The 24,520-nt window shown below is 49.9% G+C and overlaps 1 protein-coding gene across 1 annotated transcript in view; it reads left to right on the top strand.

Annotated features, from left to right (window-relative positions):
* Window positions 1-24,191, top strand: part of Ft (cadherin-related tumor suppressor fat) — a 78,382-nt gene extending 54,191 nt beyond the window's left edge. The window contains exons 3-22 of the mRNA XM_076321386.1: window positions 3,708-3,944; window positions 6,019-6,408; window positions 6,864-7,277; window positions 8,371-8,703; window positions 8,787-8,964; window positions 12,072-12,252; window positions 12,344-12,597; window positions 12,763-13,193; window positions 13,750-14,094; window positions 14,175-14,504; window positions 14,850-15,965; window positions 16,083-17,198; window positions 17,280-17,556; window positions 18,027-18,352; window positions 18,435-18,719; window positions 18,836-19,101; window positions 19,176-19,619; window positions 19,990-20,359; window positions 20,442-20,657; window positions 20,773-24,191. Of these exons, the coding sequence (XP_076177501.1) occupies window positions 3,708-3,944; window positions 6,019-6,408; window positions 6,864-7,277; window positions 8,371-8,703; window positions 8,787-8,964; window positions 12,072-12,252; window positions 12,344-12,597; window positions 12,763-13,193; window positions 13,750-14,094; window positions 14,175-14,504; window positions 14,850-15,965; window positions 16,083-17,198; window positions 17,280-17,556; window positions 18,027-18,352; window positions 18,435-18,719; window positions 18,836-19,101; window positions 19,176-19,619; window positions 19,990-20,359; window positions 20,442-20,657; window positions 20,773-22,803 (9,540 nt within the window). The 3' untranslated portion in view covers window positions 22,804-24,191. The remainder of the gene's footprint in view (window positions 1-3,707; window positions 3,945-6,018; window positions 6,409-6,863; window positions 7,278-8,370; window positions 8,704-8,786; window positions 8,965-12,071; window positions 12,253-12,343; window positions 12,598-12,762; window positions 13,194-13,749; window positions 14,095-14,174; window positions 14,505-14,849; window positions 15,966-16,082; window positions 17,199-17,279; window positions 17,557-18,026; window positions 18,353-18,434; window positions 18,720-18,835; window positions 19,102-19,175; window positions 19,620-19,989; window positions 20,360-20,441; window positions 20,658-20,772) is intronic.
* The last annotated feature ends 329 nt before the right edge of the window (window positions 24,192-24,520 follow it).

Here is a 24,520-nt window from a genome sequence, read left to right as displayed (position 1 = left end):
GCCTCTCGCGATCCTCGACTGCGAGTTCTGTCGTTCACCGAGAAGAATAGCGTAGAAACGGTTCGTGAGGATTTTTCTATATCGACCGAGTTCTTTCGAGTCCCGTTGAAGCCTGATTATCCTGTAATTACACGGGATGCTACTGTTATCTCGACCATTACGATCCACCGTACCGTTATTCCACCACTATTGATTATTATCGAATCAATTAACAATTATGATAAATCGATCCACGGGAGAGACACGCCACCGCAACAACGTTGTTTTCGAGGACGCGTTGCCATGTTTGGGAGAGGTGCGATTAGAAATCGTACGGGATTACAATTTTCTCTTTATCTCCAGCCCTCCCCCCTCGTCTCTCTCTCTCGAGGAAGGGACGCAAAAGTTGCAGAAATTCTTTTTCTCTAACACACGACCCTCTCGATGCTGAATACTTTTGACGGATGTGTCGTGCGTGCACGGACTACTTCGTCCCAGCGCCGTCTACTTTTTGACATGTAAAACCAAAGTATTAAGGGGTCCTCTGGTCTAGAATACTAAAAAAGGCGTTCCTTTAGGAATATTTTGTCCGAACGCTATCGATATAGCCTTGCATACTTATTTCTACAAATTTCCAGAAAATACGTACGAACCACGCGAGTGAAATCCATCTTCTAAATTTCTTTCGTTTATTTACCGATGTTTGAAATTTCGTCGATTCGAGTGAAGAACGATATCGCGAGTGCAAGTGCAGCCAAGATTGCAAGGAGAGAAATATTCCACGTTCGAAGTACGCGGTTTTCCGGTTCGATGGCACGTGGAGCGAGTTTGACTCGCGGATTGGAACGATCTCGTCCAACGATTGTGTAGCAACCGAGAACTGAATTTTCCCAAAGTATGGTCGCGGTCGTCGGCAGAGTAACGTCGAATCACGCGGTTTCTGTGCGTTCCGCCTTATAATTCATTACGTTGGCGGACCGAAACGATTGCGCGGCGATAAAAAACGTCGAAGAAGGGCGGCCCGGTCGTTTAACGAAGGTGGAGGGCGATCCACGGTAGCCAGCGGAGGCTCGACCGGGCCGGGCCAGAGTCCTTCGGAGACAATCGCAAAAATTATCCTTATGACGTGTAATGGCTGGGAATTCTTTTAAGGTTCTCGCTGGCCGCCGTCCGCTATTCTATCCGGGTCTCTTAAAGGCAAAAGGAATGCCAGTCCCGATCATAGCTCGGCTCTTTGGGGCTCCATGAAAGAGGCCCGCTGCCGACAGTTGCGGAATCTGCCCCTTCTGGCCCCTTATACTCCCTCCTCCCTACCCACTCCTCCTCCTCCACCTCTTTCCTCTCGGTCGACCTTAGAAGAGTTTCTCTCCTCCGACCTCCTCCCTCCGTCAAGAATCTCTTCTCCCTCCCCCTTCCTCTTCAACTTTCATCCTTCTCGACTCTCCTCTTTCCACTACCTCCGTTTTCGTTCTCCTTCTCGCTCCTGTCGTCGTCGACCTCTTCCTCAGCCTCGTCTCCCTCCTCCCGTTTCTCTTCTTCCTCTTCGTCGTCGTCGTCATCGTCGTCGTCGTCGTCGTCGTCTTCTACTTCTTCCTCCTCTTCTTCTTCTCCTTTTTCTTCGCCTTCTTCTCCTCCGTCTCCTTCTCCTTCTTCTTCCTCTTCTTCTTCTTCTTCTACTTGGTCATCGTTGGTCTCTACTCTCCTTTCGGTTCTCTCCTCGTCATCCAGCGCGTCTCGGGGCAACCGTCACTTTTTGCAAACGTCTCCGAACCCTCCTTAATCAAACCGTGCCCACCTCCGCTTTATTCTTTTATACCGCCACCGCGTGTCGATCCCACTCGACGCTGGAAACCTGTTCACCGGACGTACACCGGCGACTTCCGAGCGGCCCTCGATCGAGAGACGTCCGCGGCACGCACCTCCCCCGGATAGAGAATCGCTACGGAGAGGAGAGCCTGCCACTTACGGGAACGAGTTCCCCGTGATACGATTCCGCGCAGGGGCTATCGACGCGAAAAATCCAACCGTACGCCGAAACTCACCGGGGCCCACATCGTGGAATTTTAACGGACGAACGGGACACGTGGAATGCTACGGACGGATACTGATCCGAAACCTCTGGGTGTCGCGGCCGCGTAATATTCCACTCGTTATCGACCACATTTGCGAATACGGTGACTTACACCGAATCGACCACCGGTACGATCGCTCGTACGCTACTGCGCAACGATAACCTTCTTACCGAAACGAAACGCGCCAAGAGGGGTGTCTTTAAACGAGGAACCGCGCGCCAATTTCCAGGAAACTTTCTACCATGTTTGATTAACAAAGGAGAAACTACCTTTTAGATATTTTATACGCGCTTTTGAATTAAATTACAGGAAACATCGAAAAGAGTCTCGAAGAAAAATTACACCGTTTCCTTTAGGTTGGACCGATCGACAATTGCGAATAGGTTGATCCATTCGATGCTTACAACCTTATTATTGGGTCGTTCGGAAAGTCATTTCGTTTTCCAAAATGGAGAATATATAATTTAATAAAATGTTTATACACTTTAAAAATAATCGTGTTTCATTTTCACCAAAAAACACCAAATGACTTTCCGAACAATGTAATATTTTCCGCTCGATAAATGTACGATCGATATAAACTGTGACTTAAAATTGTCCGAGATCGACAACCACGAGTCCGCTTCGTAGTTGGAGAAACGGACACGGTCGTTCCCGAGCTCCGATCAAAAATATGTTTATTCAAGAACGACGTTAAGTACGATCGAAAGGGAACAGGAAGCGTCAGCTTCGATTCCGAATTGTTTATCTTGACTCGCTACCTTTCTCCTCCCTCCTCGATCGGGCCAAGAATGGCGCTCGCGTGATCATCGGGGAACCGTCTCGAGAAAGATCAACCAAACGATCCGGAATCGCGATGGTTATTATTGTCATTATTCGTTTGAAAGCCCGCGAGTGTCTAGAACGAGCACCGTTTCGTGCTCTTCCAATCGCGTTGATACAAAAATAGAATCGAAACGTTTCACACGTTCGAGAACCCGACACGTACGGTGCACCGATTCTCGCGAGAGCGATGATCGCATCACGTGCGATGAATATTCGAAATATTCGAAATATCGATACGTTACGACGTTCACGTTTCGCGGTACAGTCGGTTCGGTGATCATTTTCACAACTAGACTTCCGTTGTTTCAATTGAAATTAAAAGGACTAGTTTCATATGCGGTGCATCGATTTCCAAGAGCGATGATTGCATAAGGTGCAATGAATATTCAAAATATTCCAAATTTTCGGAATATCGATACGTTACGACCTTAACGTTTCACGGTATAGTCGGTTCGGTGATCATTTCCACAACTAGGCGTCCGTTGTTTCAATTGCAATCAAAAGTACTCGTTTACAGTGCAATGCACCGATTTCCAAAAGCGATGATTGCATAATTATCGTTCTCACGTAATGGAGAACATGGTACCGCCCGGTGGTGGATTCGTGATACAGGTAATTAGTAAAAATTGCACAGAGTAGATTCGCACGAGATTCTTACCATTATTTTTTCAACCGTGTCCCACTTTGCAATGAATATTCAACATATTCGGAATATTAATACATTACGACCTTAACGTTTCACGGTATAGTCGGTTCGGTGATCATATTGGATACACAAGTACGCGTCGGTTGTTCGAATCTCGATAAAAAGTACTCGTTTGGTTTTTTCAGGTGACAGACACGAACGACAACGCCCCGACGTTCCAAAGCACCGCGTACTCGTTCGACGTACCGGAAAACATGCCAAGAGGAAGTCGAATCGGTCAAGTGGTCGCTACGGACGCCGACGCGGACGGTCCAAACAGCCAATTGAGCTACACGCTGATATCCGATTGGGCGAACGACGTTTTCTCCCTGAATCCCAGCACCGGTGTGTTCACGCTCACGGCCAGCCTCGATTACGAGCAGGTTCGTTAACACAATCAATTGTGGCGATATCGAGCGCTCCGTGCAACGGTATTTAGAAAGTGTAAAGGGTATATCGCGTGTCCCGGCGATTTTTCGACGACTTATGGCTTTCACGGGTTGTCTCTCTCGCTTTCACGTTGACGTTCGAATTCACCGTGGCGGTCGATTATGAGACGCGACCATTATTTGCAAATCGTCTCTACGGCAATTGCGAGCAGCCTAGTCGACGCGAAGGTGAGAAGACACCGTCGGTGTGCCTTACGAGCAGCCCGCATCAGGCGCCCCGTTTAAATATCGCAGCTTGCACTTTCACGCTGCTTGAGATACGAGGCGCGACCATTGTTCGTAAATCGCCATTTTTCCGGTGTCTCGATTAGACTCGTTAAAAATCGACGCACGATACGAACGTTCGATTCACCTGTACGTGTTCTCGACGCGTACGATAATCCATCTTCGGGAGGGAACAGTTTTACGTCACGGTGTACGTTTATCGTCCGATATTAATTTCGTCGAATAATTAATTACGAGAGAACTCTCGTAAGAACGATTAAACGTTCCTTGTCGTGAGTTTGAGCGACAGGATTTTTGGTACGGTGGTCTGATCGACAGAGGATAGGTCCACGTACGGTAAAACGCCCGTAGCTGCCCGAGGCAACGATTATAACCATGAACACGCCTCTACGTTCAAGCTCGAGCGTACCTATTATATTAGCTTTCGACTAGAAGGCAACGTTAGAATTTAGGGTTTAGCGCTAACAGTCCGACAGATCGATCAACGGACGTTTTTAATGGCAGTTCACTGTCTACGCTCTAGGAGACAAGCCATACTTATACCACGGGCCAACGTACACTGCGCGTACATTCTATCCGATAGCGTCACCGACTCTTTCCACTGTCGACTATCCAACCCACGTCCTTGTAATCGTTGAACGCTCGGTTTCGATTCCTCGATAATTAAAATACGGATAAATTAAAAACAAATCGCGCCCGGTACCGAAAAAAAATTGTACAACGTATCTTCCTACTTCGATTTCCATAAATTTGAAAAACGAAAAAAAAAACGACCGCGTGGTTTGGGTCGACTGGTCGATTCGAGCCGCGTTCCCGTAATTGTTAAATCCTCCGTTGCTGTTCGCTCGATAATTAAGATGTCGACGAATTTTAAAAAAATCTCGCGCTTCCTCGCAGAAAAAGAAAGGAAAAAAAACTTGTACAACGTATCTCGCTGCTTTGGTATTCATCGATTTTGAAAAAGAAAAAAATACGTACAAACGATAGGCATCGAACTAGTCGTGATTCGACCGAATGAAAGATACGTGGGGTGAGGGGCAACAGGAAAAGCACGAACGGGAGTGGAGTTGCATAAAGAAAGGGGCAGTTTGTAGAACCCCTCATCATCCCGGTGATCTCTCAGGATCCAGGGCGGGATCGTTGCAAAACTTCGAGAAGCGTTTCACGGTTCTTTCGGGAATATCCGAGCTCATTGAAAACGAAGAAACAACACTGTTATTTCCACGAAACTCGTATTAGTCTACGTGCGAAATGGCTAGGCACGGCTCGTACGAGAACCCGATACAGGCGGAAGCTTCTAACAAGAGCAAAAGGGTTTCCCTGAAACTTCGGCCCGAGAAAGAACTGTTCCCCCGAAACGAGTCAAATTTCCGACACAAATTTCGCGTCTGTTTTCTTATTATTTTTTTTCAACCAAGAAACCCTACGTAGCCCGTGTTATCGACCCGACGATTAATTAGATACCATTAGGACGATTAATCGTCCGTGCACAGGATCCGTTCGATACAGTCGGGGTGAAATATCAGAAGCAGTACTCCAAACGAGTACTATAACAAATTACAAAGACCTCGCGACCCTGTTCACGTTCCCCTCAATTCGAGTAACACCTTTCCAACTCCTCGTAGTGCAAAAGTCTCATATACACACGAACAGAGAAACCATTTTCGCTGTGTCGAATAACGTAAGAACCGTTTCGATGTTTTCCATCCAGCAAAACTGATTCCAAACGATTCGTAATTCCCATTGAAAACAAATTGAACAACAGTTCATCGATCGTTTCCAGGTGCAACATTACATCCTGGTGGTCCAAGCAACGGACGGTGGTATCCCGGCGCTTACCTCGACCGTGACGGTCTACTGCAACGTGGTGGATCTGAACGACAACGCACCGATCTTCGAGGCTGGTCCACACGCGGCGGATATCGTCGAGAACACCACGATCGGTACACCGATCCTGACCGTGGCCGCCCAGGACCTCGACTCCGGTGATAACGGTCGAGTGATTTACGCGGTGGCCGGTGGTGACGAGAGCGGTGACTTCGGTGTGGCGGCGAACGGCACCCTCTTCACCAGGAAACTCCTCGACAGGGAACAGAAACCGTTGTACAATTTGGTACTGAGCGCCACCGACAGTCCTTTGCCGCCGGCGCGACCACTGGCGTCCACCGTGCAGGTTCGTTGACTCTGTCCACGGGTGGAAAACAAGGGAATGTAAATTTATTCAAATCGACCGGTAGATTGATCTTTCGGCTGTGACACTGTTACGCGCACGTGTCGTTTGTAACTTTAAAGACTTTGTTCGGTGAGTAGGGTATCCTAGTTACATCTGATAGAAAGAACGTAGGTATATTTAGCCGTGAGCTAGTAGATCGATCTGTATAACGAGGTTAGTACCCGGATACGTTTCTTTCGCTCTCCGGTAAGGGAGAACCGGAGCCACGAAAGATAGACCAAGTCGATCTTTGCGTCTCGTATCGCGCCTACCTCAGAGTACCGAAACGTATCGGTGTACCGCTTCGACGACGACAGAACATTGCACAAACGTTAGAGCTTTTTCGAGATTGTAAATGTTTTTCTCTTTTTTTTCGAATTAAACCGATCGTACGAAATCACCAACGATATCGACAGGTCACCGTGGTGTTGCTGGACGTGAACGACATGTCGCCGGAATTCATATCGCCCACCAAGATTTCGATAATAGAGAACGCCCCGAGCAACACGGTGGTGATGGCCATTAAGGCGGTGGACAGGGACGAAGGACGAAACGGATACGTCGAGTACTCCCTCGAGGACACGACCCTTCCCTTCACCGTGGGCACCGTGGACGGGCTGCTGCGCGTATCTGGCTCGTTGGATCGCGAATTAAGGTCAAACTACACCTTGGAGGTAACCGCGAAAGACCGCGGTGAACCACCGAGATCGTCCTCGACGACCGTCACTGTCACGGTCCTCGACGAGAATGACAATTCACCGGTTTTCGACCCGAGACAGTACTCGGCTACCGTCGCCGAAAACGCGAGCATCGGCGCCAGCGTACTTCAGGTTTGTGTACATTTTTTCTACCCTACGGTCTCGTAAGCAATCGCGCGCGTTACACGGTTGTAAATATTGCGTTCGAGGTTGTCGAGGCACTCTTCGCGGAAAATAATTTACGAAGGTGAATCTACGAAGAAACGGTTCGATCGTCGATTCAAATTTTCGGCTGACCTAAATTTAGTAAATTGTATTCATTTATTAAACTCCATGATGGTCGAATTTAACATTATTTAGATTTGAACATCAGTCGAGCACTGATTGTTACTAAGTGCAAGTAGTAACTTCTACTTGTTTAAATTAAAATTATTCGACCGGAGTGAAGAATAGAGCTGGTCGAATATTCGAGAATATTTCGTTACTTTTTTCTTTCATTTTTCTATCAGTTTTCGAAGAGTTGTTATAATTACCCAGATCGATCAACGTTACATACTCGAATAAATAAAAGCACATTGAGAAATATTCAATCAGTTTGGACACCTCGAATAGTAACTAATATACGATCGAATAAATATTGAGTCGTTCGGAAAGTTATTTTCCAAAATGGAGAATATATAATTTAGTAAAATGTTTACTAAAAAGATCGTGTTTCGTTTTCACCAAAAGAAACGAAACGACTTTCCGAGCAAGCCGATATTAATGATCATGGAATCGATGGAAGGAAACCCAAAGGGACTCGTCGAAAGCTCGATACCCAAATGTTTCACGCGTTACACGAAATTACACGAGTAAGTTTAAATATCGTCGGTGAAATGACACGTGTAATTTAAAGCGTACACGTTGCAGGACCTCGACGTCGTTCGTGGCTTCCACAAAGAGGTGGAAAGTGAGCGAAGCGCGCGAGCACGCACGGTGTGAATTGGTCTGTTTGAAGAGCATCGAATAATGTTTGACGAGGCCGTGACCGTCTCGTGATTGAACCGTAGGTGTAAATCAACCTTAACCTTCCGCCTGGTTGCCTCGATGACTCTCCCGCTCGCTAAATGATTTACTGCTTAACGAAGGTGTAAACTCAGCGCGCGTCCGGTCGCGTCGATGGTGGAACGATGACGACGACAAAGGATAACGAACCGCGATTAATACCGGGATTCTTGGATTCCAGGTGTCGGCGATGGACCGTGACGAGGGCGCGAACGGGAGGGTGAGATACAGCATCGCGATGGGCGACGACAACCGAGACTTCACTATATCCGAGGACGGCGGTGTCATCAGGGTAGCGAAGAACCTGAATTTCGAACGCAAGTCCAGGTACCATTTGACCATTCGTGGGGAAGACTGCGCGTCGGAAGTCGGTGAAACACCACGGGGTGACACCGCCCAAGTAACCATAACCGTTCTCGATATAAACGACAACGCGCCCGTCTTTCTCGACTCGCCGTACCTGGCTCACGTAATGGAGAACATGGTACCGCCCGGTGGTGGATTCGTGATACAGGTAATTAGTACAAATTTCAGAGAGTAGATTCGCACGAGATTCTTACCATTATTTTTTCAACCGTGTCCCACTTTGCTTCACAGGTGAAAGCTTACGACGCGGATACACCACCCTACAACGATCAAGTGAGATACTTCTTGAAGGAGGGCGACACCGATTTGTTTCGTATCAACGCGAGCACCGGGGACATATTCTTGCTACGTCCCCTGGACAGAGAACTGGTACCGGAATACACCCTCACTCTCGTGGCTATGGACACTGGTGAGTTATTTGCAACGATACAAATTATACGTTCTTCGACGCGTTACAGAAATATACCAATCAAAGAAACACGTACAATTTTTGGGGTGATTTTTCTCTTACACGATATCCTAGACCCTAAAACAATCAAGAGTCCCAAGATTGAAAACGTCTAGATAAGTGGGTCACCTGACCCAATTACCCTGTGCAATTACAGGTGCGAAATCGAACCGTTTCCCGATTCGAAAACCAACGAGAATAGAACGTTATAAATGTTCTCGATGCGCACTTGGTCGGCGTAGCGTTAAAAATCGCGACGAACGGTTTAAGTGGGGTACAAACATTTCGATGGAAATTTAATACGAGGAGAAAAGTAGGTTCGTAAGAAATAAAGGACAAAGGAATCGCGCGCAGAGTCGTATTCCCTGTAGGACCTTTAGGACGCACTTTAGGGGAACGGCTAAATAGGTGTGTACCTGGCGCGATCTGCACAAAGGCTGGCATTCAAAGGGTAGCCAGTATTCTTCGGAGAGAATATTTTTCCGGCCATCGCGCTGACCGGTCTTAGCCTCTGTGTAAACTGGTTGCGAATTAGCGCGGACAAAGGACTTAATTATGTTGGGTTTGGCGCTTCGAGCAACAAAAAGCGAAGGACGGAGCTCCGTGGAAAAAAGTGATTCTAGTGTCGAAAAGACGCATCGGGTCCCTTTTAAACGCGAAATCGCGATCGTAAATCGATTCACGAAACTGTTTCATATTTTAGAAAATTCGGCTCGCTCGCGGTCCGTTCATTGTTCGTCGCGGGACGTGTTTCCTCGCATCGTACCACGTTGCTCGAATCGTTTCGACAGCTGTCCCGAGACGTTCTGCTACAACGAATGCTTGGAAATGAAAAGGTGATACGAGTCGATCGCGGTTAATTTCTGTTGTAAAATTCAGATTATAGTAATATGTAGGGATCTCGCGTATCTAGTAGTACAGTCAATGTATGATATAAAGTTCGAAGAAATGCGTATATAGTGATATGTCTTGATGTGAACGACGACAGTGTTTTGTGGTCTTTCCGACTCTGGACTTGGAACTCGACTGACGAGCAAAACCAAAAAAGGGAAACGGCCAAACCATTGACCGCGTGGCGTACGACCCTTCCGCGCCGATACGGAGCAATCTGGCACCCTTAAGATCATTGTTGCATTCGCTCCAACAATTTGGAACGCGGTGCATCGAACTGTCACCCTAGCTACCAATAGACGAAACAATAGACGGACGATATATGGGATGGGTTTAAGTAATGAGCGGTAATATACAAATTGGATATAAATTTGTGGGTTGTTCGATGAGATTCTTTAAGCGGTGGGCAGTTCCTCGTCGAAATCTTTTTTATCGTTCGTTCCTCCGACGGAGGAGCCAGTAGTCCCCTTGGAGGGTGCCCCTCGCCCCCGCCGCGCCGCCACCGTCACCGCTACCACCCTTCCCCCGGACGTTTGGCCGGGCCATCGGGCCCCCGATGGCCCAATCGGTCCCCGCCGAGGTAGACAAGCCCGCAGAGTTATGACGCGCGATTATGATAATCGCTCTCAAATGCCTTCCTCTGCCTCGACGCTGCACTCTCTTTCTCCCCACCCCACCCCACCCCCCGGTTTTCCCTTCGTTCCCCACCCCCCGCTTTCTTCCCTCACCTTGTCCTCTTCTCTCCACTCCCGGCACCCCTACCCGCCCCTCTGTCCCCTTCCGCGGCAGCTTTCGCTTCTTGGACGTTTTCGAGCCTCTCTCTTTCGAGCCAAACGCCCGGTATCTTTCTCTCTCTCTCTCTATCTCTTTCTCTCTCTTTCTCTGTCGAGATCCTGCTCGCGCCCGCGCATTATATTCCTATTTTATTCATACACGTTATGGCTGTCGCGCGTATGTGCGCCAGCTATCGCGCGTACGCCATCGGTGTCCACCCCGAAAACGTGTGTCCCCCTCGTCGGGCGCTAACTAAGGCTCCGAAAAAAACCTTTTGTCGAGCAACTCGAACGCGGGAAGGGTTCGCGTACGGGTAACGTTCGCAACGAGGAATCGAAGCTCGAATTATCGCTACGCGAACGCGATCGACGATTGCTAAAAGCAACCCTACCTGGAACGGGAATCGAACACAGGAAAACATTCACGAAACTCGAATTTTCGAGAGACTCGTTCTCGATGCTGGTTTCGGAGACGTGGAAACGAACGGAGGTAGTAAATAAATAATAGCTGGAACAATATTTTTTCCTCGAGGGCGATCGTGTCGGTGACTAATAAGAAAACGATGCGCGAGAAAGGAGGCGGAAGAGGGGGTTGTTGTCGTTGCCCCCTGTCCCCGTTGATTAAGCAGACGTATAAGGAGAACACGTCGCTAGTGTAAGCCAAAGTATATTTCTGTGGGATTGCCCACCGGGGAACGCCGCCTATGGTGGACCACACCATTGTGCCGTGCAATTGTTGTGCCCGTGCCCTCCCCGTGAGAGGTCCACGTGATTGAACGATATACGCTTATAGAGGCGCGTGGCCCACGGCCACGCCACCGCGGGTACATTGTACCTGCTGCAATCAGAGAAATCGGGTCCCCCCGGAGAATAATGGCCTGTTTTAGGCGGCGCAATTAACTCGACGGTACCGGCCGGCTGATACTTCGTGAAATCGTAATTTGTCTTCTTTAAACGTTAGACGATCGGGATCTCGACAAAGCGACGCCACCAGCGAATCTACGCGTCGTGACATCGGACGCTTCCACGTGACTTTAAAGAAGTACACCGTACTTCGAGCGAAGTATCGCACTGAGAAGAAACGATCTCGTTCTCTCGAATCGAGAGAAACGCGACACCGCGTATAAAACGCATCGAGTAGTCGATTCTTTCTCCCCCCGATTACTCGGTTATGTTTTTTGATCGAAACGAAAGAAAGAAGAAAAGAAAAAAAAATAAGAACACTCGTCGATCGGTTTGGAAGCTCGATCGAGAGCGTTGGCCAAATTCCAGTACCGAATTCGAATAAACGGAACGACCTTTTACGCGCTCGAGTTCGCTTGTCGTTTATGGTGCTTCGATTAGCAGAGCACGTTTGTGTAATCATAGAACGATCAATCTACGATTAGCGAACCCGTTCCGCAGGTTCTCCGCCGCTGACTGGATCGGGCATCGTTAGGATCGTCGTGCTGGACGTCAACGATCACAGTCCGGAATTCACGAGGCAAGAATACAAGGCGACGGTCACTGAGAATTCAGCTTCCGGTACGTGGGTCGCTAAACCCCACGCCACGGACAAAGACGAGGGTCTGAACGCGAGGATCAGGTGAGAGAGAGAGAGAGTTCTCTCGGATCGAGACGCTACGTTCGCGTTACTTTCGTCGCGTCTGTTTTCTCACCGACGACTTTCCGTACAGGTACAGTTTGCTCGGTGAAAAATCGGAACGCTTCACCGCGGACCCCGACACGGGCGAGGTGTTCACTCTGGTGCCTCTGGATCGCGAACAAACCTCCGTGTACCATTTGACGTTGGTCGCTCAAGATTCGAGTCCTACGGAACCACGCGCTTCGGCCGTGAATCTGACCATCCTGGTGAAGGACGTGAACGACAACGCTCCCAGGTTCTCCAGCCCGAGGTACACGGCGTACATGCCGGGCGCGACCAAACCAGGTAAGACGGAATCGGGCGAGCTCGGTGGCTGGTTGCTTTTAAGGCGTTATCGAAAAGCTAATAATTTCGCGCGCGATCGAACGCGTTAAGTAACACGTGGCTGAATAACACAGAAACTCGAATGTAAACACGCTGCTCACTCCTGTACCGTTACTACCTTTAAAGGGGATTTCGTGTTCGGCGCGAAAGCGGTGGACGACGACGACGGCGAGAACTCCCGGATAGTCTATCGTCTCCAGGGAATGGACGCGGAGAGGTTCGCGATCGATTCGAACAGCGGCGTGATAAGGGCCACGCAGGAGTTGGCCAACGACGAGACCACGTACCAGTTGCAAATCCAGGCATCCGATTGCGGCGCGAGGCCCCAATCCGTCACCGCCGACTTGGTCATACATCTGTGGGAGAGGCAGCTGTTCCCCAGTTTTCGTCCAACCATGAACACAAGGTTCACGTTGCCCGAGGACGTGCCCGAGGGCAGAGCGATCACCAAACTGAGCGCTACCACCCCGAAAGTCGGGACCGCGAGCAATCTCGTCTACGGTATGGCCGGTGGTAACGTCGGGGACGCGCTCAAGATCGATCCTCAAACAGGAGAGGTTTGTCCGGGTCCTCCAGGGACCTTTCTTGTCCGTAAAATATGCCTGTTGATTCGCGATACCGATTTCGAACTCTCCGAGTTTTCTCCAGCACTTGCAATTCCTATTTTCGACTCGCTCGGTGACCGTACTTCTCGGCGCGAAAATCGGGACAATTTTTGGGAGAAATAACACTGTCTCGCGATTCATCGGGCAAGTGTGTCCAATTCGTGGAAATTTCCACCGTCCCTTTCGTACGATTGTGTGCAATACTCGTGTAACACGTTCGTCTAAAAGTGTACCTTCTCTCGGTCCTGTTATCCACGCCTAATACGTCTCCCGTGAAAGTTAGCGTATCGCCTTTTGTCTCGCGAGATGTCCGACAGAAACGGGGGACATTCGCGACATCGTCGATTTCGTGGAACGAGAACGAGAGCCGCGTAAGGTGTTTCCCCCTACTCGTGGACGTGCCTGCTCGGTACACGCGTTCGAAATTTATAAACGCTCCTTTCAAGTCGACGTTGACTCCTTTTTCACGAAGTTCGACGACGATTAAGATACAGTTCGTTTGGTTCAGGTGTTGGTCGCGTCCGGGTTCGATTACGAAACCGCACCGTACTACGAAGCCTGGATAGAAGTTCGGGATTCGGACACACCGGCTCTGAGAAGCGTCGTTCAGCTCCTCGTAAACGTCACCGACGCCAACGACAACGCGCCGATCATGGAGGCGTCGATTTACAACGCCTCGGTACCCGAGGACGAGTATCCACCGTTGTTCGTTAATAAAGTCTCGGCGAAGGATCGCGATTCCGGTGAGAACGGCCAGGTGTCTTATTATTTGGTGAACGATTTCACCGAGACTTTCGTCATCGACTCCGACACCGGTGAAATTAGCACGAACGCGAAACTGGATCGCGAAGAGGTGAGTTACTCTCGAATCTGCGAGCAAAGTTTCCGAGAACGACGAGACCAACGATGAAACGACGAAACGTTCGTTTTCAGATCGCTTCGTACGAGTTGGTCGTGGAAGCTCGCGATCAAGGTCAACCACCCTTGACAGGCACGGCCACCGTGCTGGTCACCGTGCTGGACAAGAACGACAATCCGCCGCATTTCACGCGTCTATTCAGCGTGAACGTGACGGAGAACGCGGAGATCGGCACATTCGTCATAAGGTTAACCAGCACGGATCCGGACATCGGTCAGAACGCAAACGTCACTTACAGTTTCACCAACAATCCTGGAATGAAATTCTCCATAGACGCGCTGAGCGGCAACGTGACCGTGAACGGTCACTTGGACAGAGAGGAACAGGACGAGTACTTGTTGAAGGTTGGTACGAAAGCGAAACAGATTATTCTGACTTTGATTCCATTTCGGAGTCCATTTCAATCACGGTTCGTTCGAGTCGTTGTTAATCGATCTCCTTCTTATTGCGTCCAACAATCAGGGAAGTTAAATCGTTGAATCGATCTCGATACAAATAGTGGTAGCCTAAGGTTGGTAGGAAAGCGAAACAGATATTTCCAATTTTGATTTTGATGTTGAGCAAAGTTGAGGTTCAGTCAAAGTTAAACGGAGTCGATTTCGAGTCGTTGTTAATCGATCTCCTCCATATTACGTTCAACATTCCCCAACAGGGAAGTTAAATAGTTAAATCGAACGATCTCGATACAGGTGGTGGTAGCTGACGGTGCCTGGGGTTCGGCTACAGCACTGACGATAACTATCCAAGACCAAAACGACAATGCACCGGAATTCGACGAGGAGTCTTACCACTTCCACTTCCCGGAGCTGCAACCACCTGTGGCTCACGTTGGCCAAGTAACAGCTATCGATCGCGACAAGCAAGGTCCGAACTCGGCGATATCGTACAGCCTGTTGCAACCCTCGGATCTGTTTACCGTGGACCCGGCAACGGGCGACGTGTTCAGCAAGAAGACTCTACGTTACAAGCACACTCATCGTCCGTCCTCACCCGAGAATTTGTACTCGTTGACGGTGGTCGCCACCGACAACGGTAAACCGCCCATGTCCTCGAAAACCGTGGTATACGTGAGCGTGGTGGACGCGAACAACAACGCTCCGAAGTTCGAGCAACGATCCTACCTCTACCCAGTGCCCGAGAATTACGGTATCGGGAAACGCGTGATACAGCTGGTGGCCAAAGACGACGCGGACTTCGGCGTGAACGCCGAGATCAGCTACCATTTGGTGAACGTGAACGGTAGCGAGTACTTCTCCATAGACGAGACGTCCGGATGGATCTACGTACGCAAGAATCTGGCCAGCGTGGCCGTTGGCACCACCTTCTTGCTGAAGGCTCGCGCGATCGACAAAGGCGTACCACCGCAAAAGGACGAGGTCTCGTTGAGCTTGGTGATATCCGGAGAGAACAAACACGCGCCTACATTCGCCGCGGCCAGTTATCAAGTTCGAGTACCCGAGAACGAGCCCGTCAACACCACCATTCAATCCGTCAGCGCCACAGACGGCGACGACGGTCCCAACGGTATGATAAGGTACAAGATATCGGCTGGTAACGAACGAAACGAATTCTTCGTTCACTACATCACCGGGGCGGTGACCATACTCGAACCACTGGATTACGATCTGGTGCAGGAGTATCGGTTGAACATCACCGCCACGGATCTGGGATTCGAGCCGAAGCAAGCTGTCGCCACATTGACCGTCAACGTCTCGGACATCAACGACAATCCACCAACGTTCAACCAGACCGTTTACGAAGCCTTCTTACCGGAGAACTCTCCACCGGATAGTTTCGTGTACAAGGTACTTGGTTCATTTCTTTCACGGAATATCAGTGTATCTTTTTCCTTCGATATTTTCTCTCTCTTCCCTCCGAACGTGTTCCCGTTCGTTTACGATGAAACGTTCCCAAACTTTCAGGTGATCGCGAGGGACATCGATTCGCCAAAGTACGCGGTGGTGCAGTACAACATCCTCGGTGGTTCCGGGAAGGATCACTTCCGTATTCGCGAGGACACCGGCGAGATCACCTCTCTGATCAGTTTCGACTACGAAGAGGCGAACGAGTACACCTTGGACATCGTCGCTGCCAATCCGGACTCCAATCCACAAATGGTTGGCTTCACCACCGTTCAGGTGCACATCACTGGCGTGAACGAATACTATCCCAAGTTCATTCAACCGGTGTTCCACATGGACGTGTCCGAGAGCGCGGAGGTGGGCACGTCCGTCGGTTTGGTCCAGGCGACCGATCAGGACGCTGGAGAGGACGGACGCGTTTACTATCTTTTCGTCGGCTCGTCGAACGATCGCGGTTTCTCCATCGGCTCCGAAACCGGAATTATACGCGTGTCGCGCAGACTGGACCGCGAGACGCAGAACAGGGTAGTGTTGACTGTGATGACTAAGAACGGTGGAGGGATACGTGGAAACGATACGGACGAAGCTCAGGTGATAGTCTCGATTCAAGACGGTAACGATCCACCAGAGTTCCTACAGAGCGGCTACGACGCCACGGTTTCGGAAGGTGCGGCACACGGTACTCGAGTGCTCACCGTCAGGGCGGTGGACAAGGACATCAGACCTCAGAACAACCAGTTCTCTTATTCGATCATCGGTGGTAACATCGGGCAAGCGTTCAAAGTGGACCCCCAAACCGGTGACATCGAGACCGCCAAGCAACTGGATCGCGAAACGATCCCGGTGTACGATCTGACGATCGGGGCCATCGATACCGGATCACCGCCTCAAACTGGCACCGCGGTCGTTCATATCGAGCTCTTGGACATCAACGACAACGGTCCGGTCTTCGATCCGCCGGAAGTGGTCGGTTACGTGAACGAGAACGAACCTGCCGGGACGATCGTGATGACTCTCAGCGCTACCGATCCCGATTTACCACCGAACGGAGCACCGTTCACGTACAGACTGGTCGGAGGTAGACAAAGCGACATGGTTACCTTGGACAAGCACACGGGGGTTCTAAAGACCACCAGGAGCTTGGACAGAGAAGCTATGCCTCAACTGGATCTCGTGGTCTGTATCGAATTTACTTGTTTCGTTCTATCATTTCGTTTACGTTGTCTCGTTACCGTTCGAATTTGTAATTTCTCGTAGATCGAAGTGGAAGACTCCGGTGTGCCACGAATGAGAAGCGAGCACACGATTACCGTGATCGTCACGGACCAGAACGACAGTCCATCGTCTCCTAGATCGGTTCACGTGATCGTTCATTCGTTCAACGAGCAAATACCATTGGGAAAGATCGCCGATGTACATCCCAACGATCCGGACGTTACTGGCAGTTACTCGTGCAAGATACTTCAAGGATCCAATTCAAGAATTCTTAGCATTCCCACCGCTTGCGATCTTCACACGAAGAAGATCACTCCAGGTAGGCGGTGAATCGGTTTCTTTTATACTTTTATACTTTGGTACTGTAGAAATTTTATTTAGCAATGGTTATAATATAAGGGTGAAGTTCAGTTCTAGGATACACGTGTATCGAGTAATGTAGTAGTGTACTTGCACGTTGTTTCCCCTGCTTTTATACTTCGGTACTGTAGGAATTTTATTCAACAAATTAGCTATGGTTATAACATAAGGGTGTATCAAGTAATTTAGTAGTTTCTTTCGCACCTTATATCCTCACATGTTTGTTCCCTTTCGTTCTAATTTTCAATCCCTCTCACTCGATGCGCCCGATCATGCACTCCGAAAATTTCCTAGTATCTCAATCGCTCTTCTTTCGCTCTTTACTCGCTCGTCTGTTCCAAACGCTTCGGATCCTCTCCGGACAACACGCGATCTCTTTCACCCTGTCCTGTAACCACAGTACCAAAGAGATTCTCGATACCGTTACAGGGGTCGGTTACTCACTGAGCGTTTCCGGAAACGACGGTCGTCACCCGAACGTTGTATCGAAAGTCACCGTGGAGTTCCTCGTCTTTACGAACACCACGATCGAGAACAGCGTGACCCTTCAAGTCTCGAAACTGAGCGCGAAGGATCTGTTGAGCCAGAACTATCGAGCTCTGTTGGACGTCTTGCAAGAAGAGATCGACGTGGGCGACAACCTGAAAATCTTCAGCCTTGGGGAGAACGCGTCCGATTTGAACATTCATCTGGCAGTGGAGTCGCCTCAAGGTAAAACTCGAATTACTCCTTCCTCGATTAATGTTCCACGTATTGTACATACATTAACCGTTCCTCCGAGCTGTATCGTTCTACATCCGTTGACCTTCTCCGGCAGGATACCGTACCAAGTACGAGGTGACCGAATTGCTGAACCGCAATCGTGACAAAATTCAATCCCTCCTCGAAGGAACAACGATCACCGTCGGCTACTCGCCGTGCAAGCACATACCTTGCGAGAACGGTGGCACTTGCAGCGACAAATTGGTCATCTACGACGACGCCAGGATCACCGACAGCCAAGCGTTGATACTCACCTCACCGAGAATGATGCACGAGATGACGTGCAAGTGTCGCGACGGTTTCATGGGCGAAAGATGCGAGAAGAGGCAAGATCCTTGCTCCCCGAATCCCTGTCTCTTGGTGAGTACGCGTTGATACGGGTTAATCGTCGATATCTAACGTGTCTTGGATTTTCGTTCGAGAGTTTCCTTTCTCGTTCCACTTCTACAGTACGTTAGAATCTCATTTGTTTCCAGGGAGGGCAATGTCGACGATTGGGATACGATTTCCAATGCACCTGTCCGATCGATCGCGAGGGGAAGCTGTGCGAATTGGAACGAGGAGATGCCTGTGCGAGCAATCCGTGCCGAAACGGTGGTTCGTGCAGAAAGAGTCCCGACAGCTTCAGTTTCTTCTGCTTGTGTCGAGCCGGTTACAGAGGGAACCACTGCGAGGCGGTCACGGATTCTTGCAGACCGAACCCTTGCCTGTACGGTGGTTTGTGCGTGGGAGAGAAACCTGGGTAAGTTTCCACGATCGAACGATCGATAGTGAGTCTCCTTGCAAAGTCGTCAACGGGAATCTTCTACTGTTCAGATACAGATGCAGCTGTCCGGAAGGTCGTTACGGTAGACATTGCGAACGGTCCACGTTCGGTTTCGAGGAACTCTCCTACATGGCTTTCCCTGCTTTGGACTCGAACACGAACGACATTACGATCGTGTTCGCGACCACGAAACCGGACGCCCTGTTGCTCTACAACTACGCCCCTCAGACCGGAGGACGCTCAGACTTCGTGGTCCTGGAATTGGTGAACGGGAGAGTCGTGTTCTCGTACGGTGGCGCGAGGAGCGCCATCACCTCGATCACGATCAAAACGGAACAGTCGGTGTCCGATGGGGAATGGAGAAAAGTGACCGCGACTAGAAACGGGCGCGTGGTGTCTCTGAGCGTCTCCATGTGCAGAGAACACGGCGACATTTGCGACGATTGCAGACCTGGTGACGGAACTTGTTACGCGGACGACGTAGGACCGACCGGGTTGGTATCTTTCATCTTTGCGTGTTTCGATACCAGGGTGCAACGAGAATGTTCCTGGGTTAAGAGAGGGAATCGTATTGGGTTGTTCGGAAAGTTACTTCGTGATTAAACGTAATATTTCAATTTCAATTTGTATTCCAAACCACCAAGTTTGAAAATGAAGCGGTGAAAATGAAACACGATTCTTTTAGAGAATATAAACGGTTTATTAAATTGTATAGTCTCCATTTTGGAAAATTACTTTCCGAACAACCCGATATTGAACTCATTGAGATTACCCAAGAGTAAATCTCCTCGTTGGAGGCTAGTTTCAGAGTTCTCCGTATCGAATTTTTGAATAATCGAACGACGACGAATTCCTCTTTCACAGAACTCTAAATTTCAATAACAATCCTCTACTGGTGGGCGGGCTCGAAAACGCGGACCCGGTACTCGAAAGACCGGGACAGGTGCACTCGGACGACTTCGTCGGATGCGTGCACTCGGTCTCCATAAACGGAAGAGCGTTGAACCTGTCCAATCCTTTGGCGTTGCGCGGTGTCAAGTCGACGTGCGTCAGATCGAACAAGAATCCTTGTCTCAGGGACGCGAAGGACACCGTCTCGGTTTGCGGGCTCAACGCCAAGTGCTACGACAAGTGGTACCAAGTGACCTGCCAGTGCGGATCACTCAACGCGCCCAATTGCGAAGGTGCGCTCGAACCCGTCACTTTGAGCGAGGGTGGATACGTCGAATTTAAGGTAAATGAAATATTGAACTATTTTCCAAAATAGAAAGTTTCCAAACGGTAGCTCGAACGATCTTTAACGTACTTTCGTACAGATTTCAGAGAGACACAGGAGAATGCAGTTACTGGAATACCTTTACGGGGGCTCGACGATCTGGCACAAGAATCGTGTAACGCGAGCCGTCAACGAGGACACTAGCTTCATAACTAACTCGTCTCCGTTCAAGACGATAGGCTTGATGTTCAGAACGGTTAAACCTGACGGTATTCTCGTGTACGCTGCGACCAACAAACACTTCACATCCGTGGAGGTAAGAAACGAAAGCGGATGCTTGCATTGCGTTGCACTTTTTCGCCTATCGAAAGTATCGAAAGTATCGGAAATATAAAAAATATCGGAAATATAAAATGTTGAACGATTTCCAGCTACGCAACGGACAACTGTTCTACGCGTCCCTGCTCGGATCGCCAGTGAACATGTCCGCGAACATCGAGGGAGGACTGGCGGACGGTCACTGGCACAATTTGACCCTGCACTCCTACTTTCGAGGTCTGAGACTGTTCATCGACGGTGTTCAAACCGGCGAGGAGCTGGACTCCGCGGGTGTCCACGATTTCCTCGACCCGTATCTGTCGGTCCTATCGATCGGTGGAGTTAGCCAAGACCTGTACTACGCTCACAGCGCTGGCGCCAGAAGTTTCGAAGGTTGTTTGGCTAACTTCACCATCAACAACGAGATCCAGCCGTTCAACGGGTCCGGTTCGATCTTCAAGGAAGCGATCTACCACGGGAAGGTGAACACCGGATGCAGGGGACCGATCGGAATCAGCGCCGCAGCCACCGCCGATCCTCTCAGTATCGGGATCACTCTCGTTATAGTGTTCTTCGTGATTCTGTTGATCGCGATCCTGGTCAGTTTCATCGTTTTCCGTTTGAGACGACAGAACAAGGAGAAGTCCGCGCCATCGGTGGTCAACAAGAACACCAACGCTATAATGACCGGGAACCCGTTGGTCGGCGCTGGAAACGACAACCTGATGTCACGTCACGAGAACACCTACATCTCCGACACGTCGGATCTGCGCGGTGTCGGGCACATGGGCCCGGAATTGATCTCGAAGAAGTACAAAGAACGAGAGATCAACTCGACCACCGAACACCGGCCCCAGAGACCGGACATCATCGAAAGGGAAGTGACCAAGTCCCCACCGATACGCGACGAGCATCCTCCTCTACCTCCGCCCGCTCAGACATCGTTGCACTCTCACGAGCACAATCCCGAGCCCGATATGCCGGAACACTACGATCTGGAGAACGCGAGCTCCATCGCGCCGAGCGACATCGATATCGTTTACCATTACAAGGGTTATCGCGACGGTATGCGGAAGTACAAAGCCACGCCTCCGCCTATCAGCAACTACGCGAACCATCACAAACACACCGGTCAACAGCACAGACACGCGGGCCCGTTTCCACCGCGGGCCTTGCCGCCACCGAACGTCAGCCAACCGACCGGACCCACCCAGAAATTACTACAAAGCACCCCTCTGGCCAGGTTGTCCCCCAGCAGCGAACTGTCCGCCCAACAACCGAGGATACTGACGTTGCACGACATCAGCGGTAAACCGTTGCAAAGCGCGTTACTGGCGACCACCTCGTCATCGGGCGGAGTGGGCAAAGACGCCTTGAACTCGAACAGCGAGAGGAGCTTGAATTCACCGATCATGAGTCAACTGTCCGGATCGACGGCCAGCCGTAAGGCACCCCAATCGAACAACGAGAACTCCGTGAACAACGTGTCGTCAGGCCCGATGGGTCTCACGGCCGAGGAGATCGAGAGACTCAATTCCAGACCGAGAACGTCCAGTCTCGTCTCGACGTTGGACGCGGTGAGCTCGTCCAGCGAGGCCAGGGGACCACCCACTCACGGTCCACTTCATCTTCACAGAAGACACACGCCACCGGTCGAGAGGCTCGAGCGCAGAAACTCGTCCACCACCGACGAGAGCGGTAACGACAGCTTCACGTGCTCGGAGTACGATAACACCTCGTTGGTAGGTGACAAACGATCCGATCATCCGTTCGCGAAACAAGACGACGAGGAAGTGAATCAACGTAGCAACGAGTCCTCGCAGACGACGAAACCACCGCTACCGCCCAACGTGAACTACGATGGCTTCGATAGCTCGTTTCGCGGATCGCTGAGCACCTTGGTAGCATCCGACGACGATCTATCGACGCACATGGGCGGGCTGTACAGACCCTCGAACAACGGGTCACCTTCAACGACCACCACAGCCCTCAGTTGGGACTACCTGCTCAACTGGGGCCTGAACTTCGACAGCCTCGTCGGCGTGTTCATCGACATCGCCGAGTTACCCGACAGTGCCAATCGTGTACCGAGTACGCTTAGACTGCCAGCTAGTATACCCAAACCGTCCGAGGAGTACGTTTGAACGGTGTTTGAAACGAAGAACTCGCTTGGTTGGGTTTGCTCGAGGTCTCGAGTCAAACGCGAGATCCGATCGTATCCTCGTTCGGTGGACAACGTCGGTTGTGTTCGGTTCGCGCGAAATGAAACAGATAGACAGCATCGGTTGTGTTCGGTTCGCGCGAAATGAAAAATAGTGGGAGGCGGCATCTCGCGCGACCTTGAGCGGCCAGAACAACCACGAGTCTACTAAATGTATTCAGAACGAAGAACTCGCTTCGTTGGGTTCGCTGGAGGTCTCGAGTTGAACACGAGATCCGATCGTCTCCTCGTTCGGTAGAGAGCGTCGGTTGTGTTCGGTTCGCGCGAAATGAAAAGGAGTGGGAGGTGGGCTCTCGCGCGACCTTGAGCGGCCAGAACAACCACGAGTGTACGAAATGTGTTCAGCGTGAACGCGAGACCAAAAAGAAGATTGTTCCGTGCGTGTATCGAGCGCTGGTGGACACGCGCTTTAATATTGCGAGTCCGTACAGCGACCGTGACGCGAAACCATAGACGTTGTTAGACTCGTAAGCAATCCGTTTTCCTGTTTCGGTCCAACCGATCGAGATCGGTGCAGAACCCGAGAATGTTAACCCGTCTTGCCATAATAATAGGAGGATCCCGGAGGTTTTCTTCGATCCGTGGATCGAATTTATTCACCGCGTCGGAATGATTGTGCATTTGTAAATAAACCGCGATCTTTTTCTAATCGTAACCGAGACTCCCGCGCGCGCGCGACAGGGATAAATCTTAACGGACGTACACCACGCATCGAATGTTAACGAATTTATCGTGGAACGAGGCGGTGACCGGTCTCGTCGCATTTAACTTTCGCGCGTTATCAGCCGCGAGTTCCGTCTCGCGAACTCACCGCTGACGAGAGAATCTATTGAGCGACTGTATCGCGAGGAAACTATAAATAATTATTAATTACCAACGTCTGTATATAAAGTACTTTAACGCTCTGTGCCAGATAATCCCGATACAGTCGCGCAATAAATCAGCGATCGTCGAACGAAGAAGAAATTAAGCATCGTTCCAGCGCTTTCGCGTTCCTCATGGCAGTCGTGTCGCAACGACTCCAAAACGCTCGTTCGACGTTCTCGTAGCGTCCGGTGATATTCTTTTTCTTTTTCTTTTTTTTTTTTCTATCGAGAAACTTTCCAAATCGCGATACATTTGTCGACGAACGTGCCCCGATTCACGAGGAACGTCGAGAACGTCGAACGGAGCGCAACCACCAGACTGATTTTTCGATGTCTCGAAGTGCTATCGTAGACTACCTGTTTACAATCGATCGTAAAAAATTTTGTAAATTACTGCGTAATTGTCTCTTGTAAATATCTGTACGCCTGACCTGTACAAAGTGTGTGAACGAGTATGCGTGTACTACTGTATCATCGATCGTATTTGTAATAAACAAGACATTTGTAAAAAAATAATAATCCTTGTATTTCTATTGCCCCCACTGTCCCTACCTCGATCGAATAGAGTTTTCAACTCAAGACGCATCGAAACGATATTTGCAATTTCTAAACTTCGGTGTTTTTTTTACTCGTCTGAAATACAAATTTCGTTCGTAGAATAATTCGCATAAAGGCGAACTCTGCTCCGAGTGTGTTTCGATTCTCCCCTATCGATTCCATATTTTGTCTCGACGAAGCGACAGGCTGTCAATCAAATGATCGTTTCGCGAATCT

This window comes from Ptiloglossa arizonensis, chromosome 10, assembly GCF_051014685.1.
Source record: "Ptiloglossa arizonensis isolate GNS036 chromosome 10, iyPtiAriz1_principal, whole genome shotgun sequence".
NCBI lineage: Eukaryota > Metazoa > Arthropoda > Insecta > Hymenoptera > Colletidae > Ptiloglossa > Ptiloglossa arizonensis.
This window is presented reverse-complemented; position numbering and strand designations above follow the sequence as displayed.